The sequence below is a fragment of the Pteropus alecto genome, unplaced genomic scaffold (genome assembly GCF_000325575.1).
Source record: "Pteropus alecto unplaced genomic scaffold, ASM32557v1 scaffold3, whole genome shotgun sequence".
In the NCBI taxonomy this organism is placed as follows: Eukaryota; Metazoa; Chordata; class Mammalia; order Chiroptera; family Pteropodidae; genus Pteropus; species Pteropus alecto.
In genome coordinates, this window is record NW_006442484.1 from 4,801,777 (window position 1) to 4,813,266 (window position 11,490).

Consider the following 11,490-nt stretch of genomic DNA (forward strand, 5'->3'; position numbering starts at 1 on the left):
CATAGTTATATTATAGAAATCATGCACATAGGTCTGTCTTGCTCAATGCACTGAGTGCCTTCTCCCGAGGAGGGATAAAGTCTGAGAGACTCTTCCAGCCTTGGTCTGCAAAGTGTTGAGTGCAGGAGAAGGAGAAGAGAAGAGGGGAGAGAAGGGGTAACTCAAATGGGTGCAGTTGAGAGGTGAGCACACACAGGGCAGGGAGAAGAGCGGCAGGAATGAGCCAGCCATCTGGGGTTAGTGTTTGTCGTAGCAACGTGTCTGTCCTGGCACCACCCCTGTGTGTCCTGATACCCTGCTCCAGTTCCAAAAAGAGCTGTGCATTTCTTCCTACCTGCAGGTGTGATCACCACCGTGGCCTTCGTCCTGGTCAGCCTCCTCCTTCTCATGCTACACTACATGTACAGGCACAAGGGCACTTACCACACCAATGAGGCCAAGGGCACGGAGTTCGCTGAGAGTGCAGACGCAGCCTTGCAGGGGGACCCGTCCCTCCAAGAGACCGGTGACAGCAGCAGAAAGGAGTACTTTATCTAAAGGACACCAGGCCTCATCACCCCCAAAGCCGCCTCTGACTCCATGACTTCACTCTGCCACCTGCCCCACCAAGCAGACTGCGAGAGCACCCTTCTCAGCCCAAGATAGGCACTTGTCCTGGGAACACCGGGTGCCGGGCCAGGGAGCTGGGAGGAATAGAGGAGTAAAGCCAAGAGAGGCCTCTCCCAGGGACCCAAGGATGCAGTAACCATCCAGGAGGCCAATGTTTGCTCTACCAGAGGGAGAAAGTGTCCTCCTGGGCAGTGCAGTTTGTCATCAGTATGATATGAAAGTAATTGCTGGGTGTGAATGGTGCAGGTGGGCCTGGGAGCAGGGGAAGCAAGAAAGTGAGTCATCAGTAGGCTGACTGGGGACAATGGCATCAAATGTCAGTCCTTGACATTTGGAAGAATAGCAAGGGACAGAGCTAAAGGTACCTTTGTCTCTTGTTGATCCAGCTCTAAGTGATTGGAAATAAATCTGAAACGTAACTGAGCACTCAGAGTCAAACAGCACTACTATAATTGTCTCTCAGGAGGAATAAACTCCTCCCAGGACTGGCTTTTCACTGATGTGACTGTGTGTCTCTGATAGTGTGTGTGCATGCGTGGGGCTGGATTGCCCACTTCTGACTCTACTGCCAGACCCCAACACCGAGGCCTCCTGGGCCCGCCAAGAGAGGGAGGGACCAGTGACTAGCAATTTTTCCCCCACACAGGCACCAGCTTCATGAAACAAATGTAAAGGTGAAATGTCCCTCTAGAAATAGGTTGTCCCAGCCACCAAGGCACTGACTGAAGCATTGATTCTCTAATGCACAGTATTAGAAAACATGGACCTGTTAAACAAATATGAGTGAACCCCGTCCTTCCCGTGACAGTGGCTGGAGCACAGATTGCAGAGCTTCCCTCCCTTGATTTGGGCCTTGACTCTCCTTTCTTGGTCCTGGAACCTTGGTCAGCTTGCTTGACCTGTCTGGCTTCAACGTTCTTATCCCTCTAGTGGATGTGCCTCCACGGTACCAACTCTCAGGGTTGATTACAGGAACAAATGTGCCAAATGCTCACTGCTGTCTTCTGACATCGATAAGTGTTTCGGAATATATAGTGTCTATGTATTGGTTAACAAAAGTGCCTCATTGCACCACTTCTATATGCTTCTTGAGCAGTAACCATAATTTAAAATGAGTAGCAGAGAAGGAATATGAACTTACTAACCATCCTCTTTCATAAGAATCTCTCTAAGACCTCTAGCAGCTCAGCAACCACCCAGAGACCATCAGCTCCAAGAGTGAAGACTGCAGCCTGGCTGCCAGGAACTCCCTAGAGCTCAGGTTTCTGAAAGTTGCTGGAAGTCAGCAAAAAGATCCCTGGTCCCTCTCCCTAGGCAGAAAATGGGATCCAAACTCAGTCAGGAATGGTCACCAACCAAAGGAGCTGGGAGCTATAGGGCTATCATGAGGGAGAGAGTCAGAAGAAAAGAAGCAGGGGATAGAACCTGGCCAAAAGGTGAGACCGTTCCTTGGGTGACCTGAGCTCGCTGACCCTCCACTGTCTAAAATGAAGAGTTTGGCTATATCCGTATGCCCCAAACTCTGATCCATAGAACACAGCTAAGTAAAATGGTGATAAACAGCCCAAACACAGAGGGTGCTCCATGTGCAAATAGGTTTGGAAAATGACATATTGAGCCGAGTTAAAGCAATGCAAGTCTTCCCAACACCTTTAGTGTTCCAGTGTGTGCTGCAACTCGGGGGGTAGGGATAGGGAGATTAATGAAGCATTCCCCTAGTGTATTTGGCCAGAGACCCCATCTCTTTCGAAAATACCTACTTCAAATTTGTGGGCCCATAGTTCCTCAGAACACGTTTGGGAAGCGCTAAAAGACTTCTAACATTCCTTCCTTTTTTGATATCACTTCAGGTTTTTGAGAATAAGTGGGTATACGGCCTCATCTTCAAGGATTGTAAGCACAGATCACTGTCCAGTGGGCACAGAGGAGACACCCAGAACCCTCACACAGACATGCCTTGCTTTTAAAAAGACTCCAGGGAGAGGATGACCCCAGAGCCCCTGGGCCTCCTTGAGGGCTGGTGCCTTTGTGGGGAAGAGGAATACTGGTCGCTCCTCCCTCCCTCACCTGGTCCAGCAGCCCTCTGAACTGACTATTTTCTGAAAACTGGCTTATGGAAGCTGGGCTCCTTGGCCCCTCACCTTGTCTTCCTCACTTCCCCTAGTCCTCACCCTCTTGCCTATCCAGTGTCCTGGAAAACTGTATGGAAGCACAGCCTGCTCCCAGTCCACTGGGTCCCCAGTCCCAGCCAGAGTCAGATGCATTGTGACATGGAAGCTGCAAGGTCAGATTGTCCAAGGTGGCCAGTCCAGATGCCATCCAGGAGGGAGCTGGCAAAGGCTAACTGCAGAAGCAAGGCCACCACACATGGTAGTTGCTCTACACATGAGTAGAGTAACTTAGATGATGTGCATGTCCATACACGAGCATGTTTGTGTGTGCATGCACACACACACACACACACACACGCACACACACACACACACGGGCATTCAAAACACACTGGTGTGCAAGTAAATGGTGCCCCCTCCCCTCAGGTCAGGGAGCACACTTTCCTCATCTTTGATTCCTCCTCAACAGTGCACTGAAGTTTTTTTCAGCATGCCTACAACAGGTGTGCACTGGGACACACATGCACAACAATGCTCATATAAAATCTCCAAGACCTCTGAAGGAGAAAGGAGGGAAGTGGAGAGGAAAGGAAGAGGGGAAGATAAAAAGAGAGAGTTGGGGAGCAGGCAGCTGGAAGGAGAAGGAAGGGGAACTAGCACTCTCTGTGAAATCCTAGCTCTTTGCACATGGTTCCACCTTTAATCCTTTCAGTAACCCTCACAGGTGGCTGGCCTCATCCTCCCTTTAGACCTGTGGAAACAGGCTTAGAAAGACTGAAGGACTTGTTAGAGGTCGCACAGCTTCTTAGGCCCAAAACACCAGCAGGCTGGAGAGAGGAGTTTCCTTCATTCCACAGGCTGAGGTGAATCCATGGGAGCTCTTCATGGGAGCAGATCAGGTGCACCAGGACTCAGGGCTGCTGGAATGACCCAATTCTGGGGTCAGAGCATCCAAGACCAGGTCTCTTCCATCAAGAAAGCCTGGGCAGTAGTGACCTGGGCTCCTGTGCCAATAAGCCCATTCCCATGAGGGCTAGTCTGGAAACAGAGGCAGCTCTGAGTGATGGGAGTTGGTGTCCAAATGGAGTCCTGGGTTGTTGGTCCTTACCAGGATGGTTAGCAGGATAAAAATGCCAAGTGCTTTCAGATCAATCATACCTCATCTGCACCTCAAGCTCCCAGGAAAATGGCCATCCAATCATTTTTATCAAAGAAGAAAATGATCAGCTAGATGACATTATGTCAGAATATCTGTACTGACTCATCTTGGATGATTTGTGCCTTAAGAAAGTACTCAATCCCAAAACAAGAATATTTAATGATGAATTTTCAGATCCAGAGACAGATCATGTACCTATGTGTCTGATTATACAGCTGCAATCCACACACGTATTATGTACTAATCTGAATGTGGGGATGACCTTGCTGAATACAACAGGACCTATCTCAAGGGGTCTGTGCTTGGTGAGAAGGTAAACATGTGAAGTACACCGTCCTAAAGTAATATAGATGCTATGAGAGAAGTGACACAGATCAGTGTGGAACACCAAGGAGGGAGAGGCAGTTCTACCTGGGGGATAAGGTGGACTTAGGGGAGGCTTCAGAGAGGAAGGGAGGCCTGGGTCATCTCACAGCGGACTAGGGCTTGACCACAGAGTATGTTGGGCCCCTGACTAAGAAATGAGGCTGTCCTACAAGTCATAGGGAGTCCCTAGAGGAACAGGTCAATCTCTATCATAAGGATATGCAACGATCAAGTTAAACAGGACTCAAGATGGAAATGTACTGTGAAAATGTACAAGGGAGCTTCTAACAGCTTATCATGGTGGGGCGTAGACATCCCTGGTCATGGAGCACACCCCTTACTCCAGCTTCCCCATCCTTTAGTAGTCTGGATTTCACATGACGCTCATCCTGCTGCTTTCTGGGAAAGAGACCTCATTCTTTCACCAGAGAACAAGGTAGTAGGTCAGGCTTTGAGCCAACTGTCATGTGAATATGAGAAAAGAAATTTTTCCTTAGTGGAAGGAACTCCTGATGATTGCATCCTGTTTATGTTCCTTTGGAGGAGATGCTGCTCAGATGTTTTCCACTTTTTTGCCTGAGGTTTTTTATCATCATAGCAACGAGGATGATTTTGGGACCAACAGGATTTTACCTGGCCCAGCGCCACAAATAGAACTGCAGGCACTTTCATGTTTGTAATTTAACATGTCCACGCGTCATGGAAAAAAGGATGGTTCTGGCATCAGACAGAGTTGAACAAAAATCTCCCATCTGGCATAAACTAGCTCTGTGACCTAGGAAGAGTGACCTAACTTTTCTGTTTCAGAAAACAGAATGAACAAAATGAAAATAAAATCTTTGAATCGTAAGGTATTTTGAATATAAAATTCAATAAGGATATAAGCTTGTCAGTAACTTTGAAGGCATGGAGATTTTTCCTCCTTGCGAGTTAACAAGTCAGCATGTGACACTTTCATGAATGCTGACAAAAGACATGGACTTCTTGGTCAGGGAGAGAGGCTTTATCACTCACAGCACAGTACAAGCATGGACATCAGCATATTTGCTTCTGTCCTCCTTGTCCTAGTGAGCAACTGAGATAGCCAAGTAGATGTTTGCCCATAAGGTGGGTTGAATTCCAGAAGAGGAACCCTGAGCTAAGAGAACCAGCGTCTTGGTTGATGGGCAGTAAGGTGCCTGCCTTCTGTTCTGGAGGAACTGTCTCCATCTTCCAGGGCTGCTCACTGTATGAACATCCAAGAAAAGATTGCCCAGAACAAAAAGCAGCTCATGCTTCACTCAAAAGTTGTAAGAAATATGAAAGACTCACAGAGAATAGTCTCTCAATGAGGTAGGCACTGCCTAACACAGTGCCTGGCCGCATGAGTGCAGAATAAATACTTGTTGAATATGTGTGCATATACATGAACCCTTAGTCATGCACTAAACATCTGTACTCAGAGTCCTTTAAAGTAACCCCGCTTCTCACCAGCAAATCAAAAAGCATTTCTGCTTCTTGAGGCACATGGGGGAGCTGAAAAGAGAAAATTTTCCCATCCCTTTTTGAGTGTATGAGGTTTGATTGTTTTCATTGGTTTGTTATCATAGGAACAGTAAAAGTGCACTCTGTGGAAAGTCTTAGTTCACGGGTGAAATCATCAATCCAGAGTCCTGGCAATGAGCTGGGATGAGATTTGCCAGCCTTTATTTTTGAGCCCATCATGTGATCAGGTCTCTGCCAACATCACAGATCTCCAAAGATGCTTAAGATGGGCAGACCTCCCAAACTTCAACTTCTAACCAAACACTGTGGCTACCTACTTTTCAAATTATTATTCGTTATTATTATTATTATTATTCGTTTTCTCTCCAAGTCAAAAAGTACCTCAAAATCCCCTCCTTTGATACCACACCTAAAAGTCAAAGCCTAGCTATCCTAACCTGGCTCAGAGTGAAATGTAGAAGCATATCCTGAGACCACAGGCCTCCTCCAAGCCTCCTCATACAGACTGACTCAAAACATTGCTGCTGCTGTGCATCCTGGGGTGTATGCACACTCAAATCCCAGAAGGGGATCCTCAGGCTGTGAGGGGACATTCCTTCATTCAGGGCATCACTTAGCCCCAGAGTCCCATATCCAGATGGGCCTGGGATTCCAATGTGACAGATTTAGTTCTCAAATTTGCCCTTTTACAGGACATTGTCATGGCTGGGTCCTCCCCAACCTGGTGCTCTGGACCTGCTAACTAAAGTGTGTGCATTGAGGAAACAGAAGGCAGATACAGAGGGTGGGGGACTGTCCAACTGGTAATAAATACGTTTACTTGTCCATTTGGTCTTGAATCTTTTGTGTATAGTTCCTTTGGCTGGAACCAAAAGAAGAGTAAGTGGAGAGAAACAAAATCACATCTAATCAACCAACAGAGATCTTCCTTCCACCAAAGAGATTACTCAGCTAACTCAATTAGAATTTCTCTTTCTCTCTCTCTCTCTCTCTCTCTCTCTCTCTCTCTCTCTCTCTCTCTCTCTCTCTCTCACACACACACACACACACACACACACACACACACACAGAAAGAGAGACAGACAGAGACACACACACATTCAATGAGTTTCTATAGTTTATATCAGCCTCTGGTTCCCTTTCCCTAAAGACATCATGAGGACATTTAAACAGAAGTTGCCAAAGAAAGAACAGCATCGGTTTAAAAAGAGTGTTTTAGCTCCCAGTGTGCTGTGAGTGATGACCTATTGAGTATCTACTTCTTAATTCACTTCCTCATCACAAATCAAGGAGCTTCCTTAGGTTTTGCCTATGCTCTTGCTCAAAATAGAGCCCTAAGGGTTAGTCAATTTCTTGGAGGGTGGTTTTCCCCAGCAGGCTCTGTGCTGTGCTGTCAGAGGATGGTTCCCCAAGGCTGCCACCCTCTGTCTCTCCAAACCAAGGGTGCGTTCTTCCACAGCCCATTGGCATCATCCGCTGTCTCTGTTTCTGTCAGAACAGGAAGAACATTTTAAACCCCAAATGCTCACAAGAGTCAAATCTTGGTTGTAATATGAAACACATCTCTTTATGCTCTTGATCACCAGGGATATATCCTATAGCCACACACTATAGGGAATCAATTAATTGCTCTTGAATTATTTCATGCTTAAGACATATTAACCTACACCAGAACTTCCATAGCCCATTGAGTTGCAAATATGTATATCCACTGTTCCTTCTCTGTTGAAAATACATAGAGGTCATTCTCCTCTTTTGATACATCAGAAAGGTAAGGAATTAAGACCTTAAGCAGGTTGCCCAACATGAGTCTCAGTGTCTCCATCTTTAAAGTGGGAATAATAGCACCAACCTGAAGAGGTTGTTGTGGGTTAATCACGTAGGTGAAATGGCTACCACAGTGTCCAGCAGGCAATGAGTCCTACTACTGTTATTACTGGTGTGGTTGTCTCACAGCCTCTGGGGCCAACACAGAGGCAGAGGCCAAAATCCTGACCTGGCACCATTCCCTCTGGGCCACACTGACATCCATTCTTGCCATCAGTGGTTCTACGCATGGAAGCTACAGCTTCTTAAGGGGATTTTAGAACTTTGGGGGTGCCTGGGGTTATCCATATGATTGGTGGCCCTTCTGCAGTACGTGAGAAAGTCTCAACCTACTTTTAAATGTGCTGCTGGACATTCAAATAGGGGATAGACCTGTTTGTTACTTGAACTTTACATCATACAGACAAAAAGTATATTTATCCAGTTTCATATACAAATTTTCAAATGTGACAATCATGTGACTCAAAGGAAGAATTTCTCTTTGGGGAAAATCCTGTCACAACTGCAATGCCCTTCAAGGTGTATGAGCCATCTCCAACACAAAACACCCAGATACATCTGAATTTATGGCTGTCACGGCAATTCTGTGAATAAGTACATTTCATATATAAGTATTCTTCTGTATCCCTTACTTCAAAATGCCAAACATAAAGAAAAATCTTCAACAAAACCTCCTTTCTCTTCATCCACATTTATCCATTTTAGGTAGGTGCAAACATCTGATAACTTCATTATATTTTCAAATAGAGTCAGGCCTGACATTTACATATTATAATGCATAACATTTTATTATAGATTGCTTTCCTTTTATTTCTCCTTTTTACTACAGTTATTATGGTTGGGGCTTATTGACTTTTTAAAAATTATGTATGGGTAAGTCATTCTATCTTTGAATTTTATTTCAGTATAGTAAAAGGAGTGTTATAAAATATTGTCTACGAAGGAGATATTGGGTCTGACAGTGTTGAGAAGCACAGCTCTGTATAACTTAGTCCACCCAAGTATTCTGCTCTGTAAGAAAGTCCCTTTAATAAAGGAAGATTGGTATTAGATGGTAATGGGACTGAGGAGATAAAATGAACTGGACATGCATTAAACATGTAGCTGGTTTAGGACAGCCGAGTCAGCATAAACCTGGGATCTTAGCACAGGTAACTGATGAGACCACATTTTCATCAGCCAGATGTCAGCTCTCAAGCAAAAGGAAGAGAGTTTAGCAAGATTTTTGGTTTTTCATTATGACTGCATATCAAACCATCTTCCAAAAAGGTAAACTATTATTTCATTCTTATAAGGAAACAAGAATATTCATCCAAATTTACATTATGTGTAGAACAGTTGACTCAATGAACACAATTCTTCCTTCTTGGCTATATAATTGATCCTCAAGAAGAAATGAAATAATGGCCAAACAAATGAAGGAATGCATGACTACACAAATACTGAAGACTGCTAGGGCAAGAGCAGAAACTCGCTCAAGTTATCAATCAGTAAACACCTCTCCCAGGAGGACCACAGCCACTTAAGCTGTGCAGAGTCTGGAGCTCCTGCCTGGCCCCCTTTCTCACATGTAACTCCACCCCCAACAGGTCACAAATCTCTACACTGAAGAGAGGTGAGAGTTCCCAGGTGAAGAGCTTTTCTATGCCAGGGCCTTCTGCCATCACTGGCAGCTGTAACCTGACCCTGATGCATCCTGGACAGACTTCCTGTCGGCAGAGGCAAGCTAGACATTCATCTCTCAAAATCCCCTCTCCTGGTTACCACCGATTAAGCATTTTCCACTTAATTATACAGTAGGTATGTCTGGGGTATCTGCTCTATTGCCAACTGAAGATAAGTGGTGAGCAAAGCAGACTTGGTGTTTGCTCTCACAAAGCTCACACCCTGAGAGACAGCAGACGTGGGAGGGAGAAATTATATAAATAGTGTGCAATTAAAACTTGACATGAGTATTATTAAGGACAGATGTGGAGGGGCATCAAGAAAGCTTTCCGTGGAAAGAGATGCTTGAGCTAAGAGTTGATGGTCGGGTAAGAGTTAACTGAGGGAAATGGAAACAGAGAAGGTGGTGGAGAATTATCTGGAAGTAGGACATGCATGTGCAAAGTCCCTTTGGATTGGACAGCACCAGAACCAGCTGTCCCACAGCCCAGCATGAAGAAATGAGGAACATAGGAGGAGAGGCAAGGTGAAGCTGGGCAGGGGTGAAGACAATGTGAGTCTTTGTAGTCAGGGCTGGAGACTATTTTAAGAGTGACAAAAAGCAAAGAGATCGTGCAGGGAAATGGGGGAAGGGACATCAACAATTTCTCATTTTGAAGCAATCACTGCAGCTGCAAGCTGGAGAAAGATGGATAAAATAGAAAGCTGAGAGGTCAATCAGGAAGTCATAGCCACAGTGAGCTAGCTCTTTGAGCATGTAAATTTTGAGACAAAAAAGAATGGATAGATGCAAGAGATATTTAGGAGGGAAAACCAGCAGGACTTCCCATCTTATAATAAAAGACTGAGTGTCTAGCATGCTACCTCTCCAACCCATGAGTTCCTAAAGTCCAGCCTCCAGTTGATGCTCTTTCTTGTACATCCCTCAGATAGCCAGACTCTGGCCAGGTAATTCTGTTGGGGAGGGAGGCAGTCACTGTTTGTGAAAAGCTCTAAATGTGGGAAATATCTTTCTCACTGTGAGCTGAACCTTCTCATCCACCTCTTGGGCCTCCTGCTATGTTATATGTGGAGGATAATGGTAGATACCCTTCTCCCCACCCCACTCCCACTTCCCAGCCCCAGGAGGTGGCCCAGCAAAAGTTTGTTTAGCACATGTTTGCTCTTTCTCATGTACCTGTGATTTGCCTGTTTTCCCTTTGAAATCCCAGAGCCCTGACTCCCAATTCTTTGTCCAGAATGCTATATAAGCTTCGATGGCCCAATGTGTTCTGAGGTCTCATATTCTTAAGGAATCCTCATATGTATATATGTAATAAATTTGGATATTTTCTCCTGTTAATCTGTCTCATGTTAATTATATTGATAATTTCTAAGAGAAGAATTTAGAAAGAAGGGAGAAATTTTTTTTCCGCCCACACTGTAGGAAGTTGCTGCTTTACAGTGAGGGTCTGTGGTAGGCATTGTCAGTGTCTGAGAGGAAGGTACAGGTGAGCTTCTCCATCAGTGTGTAGAGTAGGGTAGCAGTGTACCTGTGCCCTGAACACCTACCTTCATGACTCATGTCTTTGATCTCAGGTCTGCTCCCAGAGCACATGGGGGTCAAAGGTCCACCAAACTGAGTTGACATCCCTTCCTGTCTGCCTAGCTCCAGGTGTGGGAAACTGTTCAGCTCTGCTTAAGCTGATTGTCCAGATTTGGAGATGAAAGAACCATTCCTTAATGCCCTTCAGATGAGTCAGCAAACCCATTGCCACCCCTTCTTGCAGGTGCTCTTGTGACATTTCAGAAGCTACACCAGCTGCTGCAAGGCCTCTCTCTGAGTGTAGGGACAGCTTTGGTCTGGGTTGTCTATCCTCAACTTACTACCTAGCAGGGGTGAGGCCACATGAGATTTGCTACTGAGGAAATGGATGCACATGCTGGACCACAGATTAATGTCCTGGCCAAGTCAGAAGATAACTTCCTGGTCCCCTGCAGCATTCGCCAGCAGGCCAAGGTTGAGACAAAACTGAGCAATATGTATACTCTGTAACCTTAAAAGAGTAATTTTTTTTACTGGGAACTTTTTTACAGGAAGAGGAAGAGGGTGGAAGGGGAGGGGGAGAGGGAGGAGGAGGAGGAAGAGAAGCAGGAGAAGAAGGAGGAGGAGGAAGAGGAGCAGGAGAAGGGAAGGAAGGAAGGAAGGAAGGAAGGAAAGAAGGAAGGAAGGAAGGAAGGAAGGAAGGAAGGAAGGAAGGAAGGAAGGAAGGAAGTAGGTTAGACTTA

The 11,490-nt window shown here is 45.6% G+C and overlaps 1 protein-coding gene across 2 annotated transcripts in view; it reads left to right on the plus strand.

Annotated features, from left to right (window-relative positions):
- GYPC (glycophorin C (Gerbich blood group)) overlaps positions 1-1,033 on the plus strand; it is a 50,877-nt gene extending 49,844 nt beyond the window's left edge. For both annotated transcript variants that reach the window (XM_025039528.1, XM_006920992.3), the window contains exon 3: positions 341-1,033. In XM_025039528.1, coding sequence (XP_024895296.1) covers positions 341-537 — 197 coding nt within the window. In that variant the 3' untranslated portion in view covers positions 538-1,033. The remainder of the gene's footprint in view (positions 1-340) is intronic.
- The last annotated feature ends 10,457 nt before the right edge of the window (positions 1,034-11,490 follow it).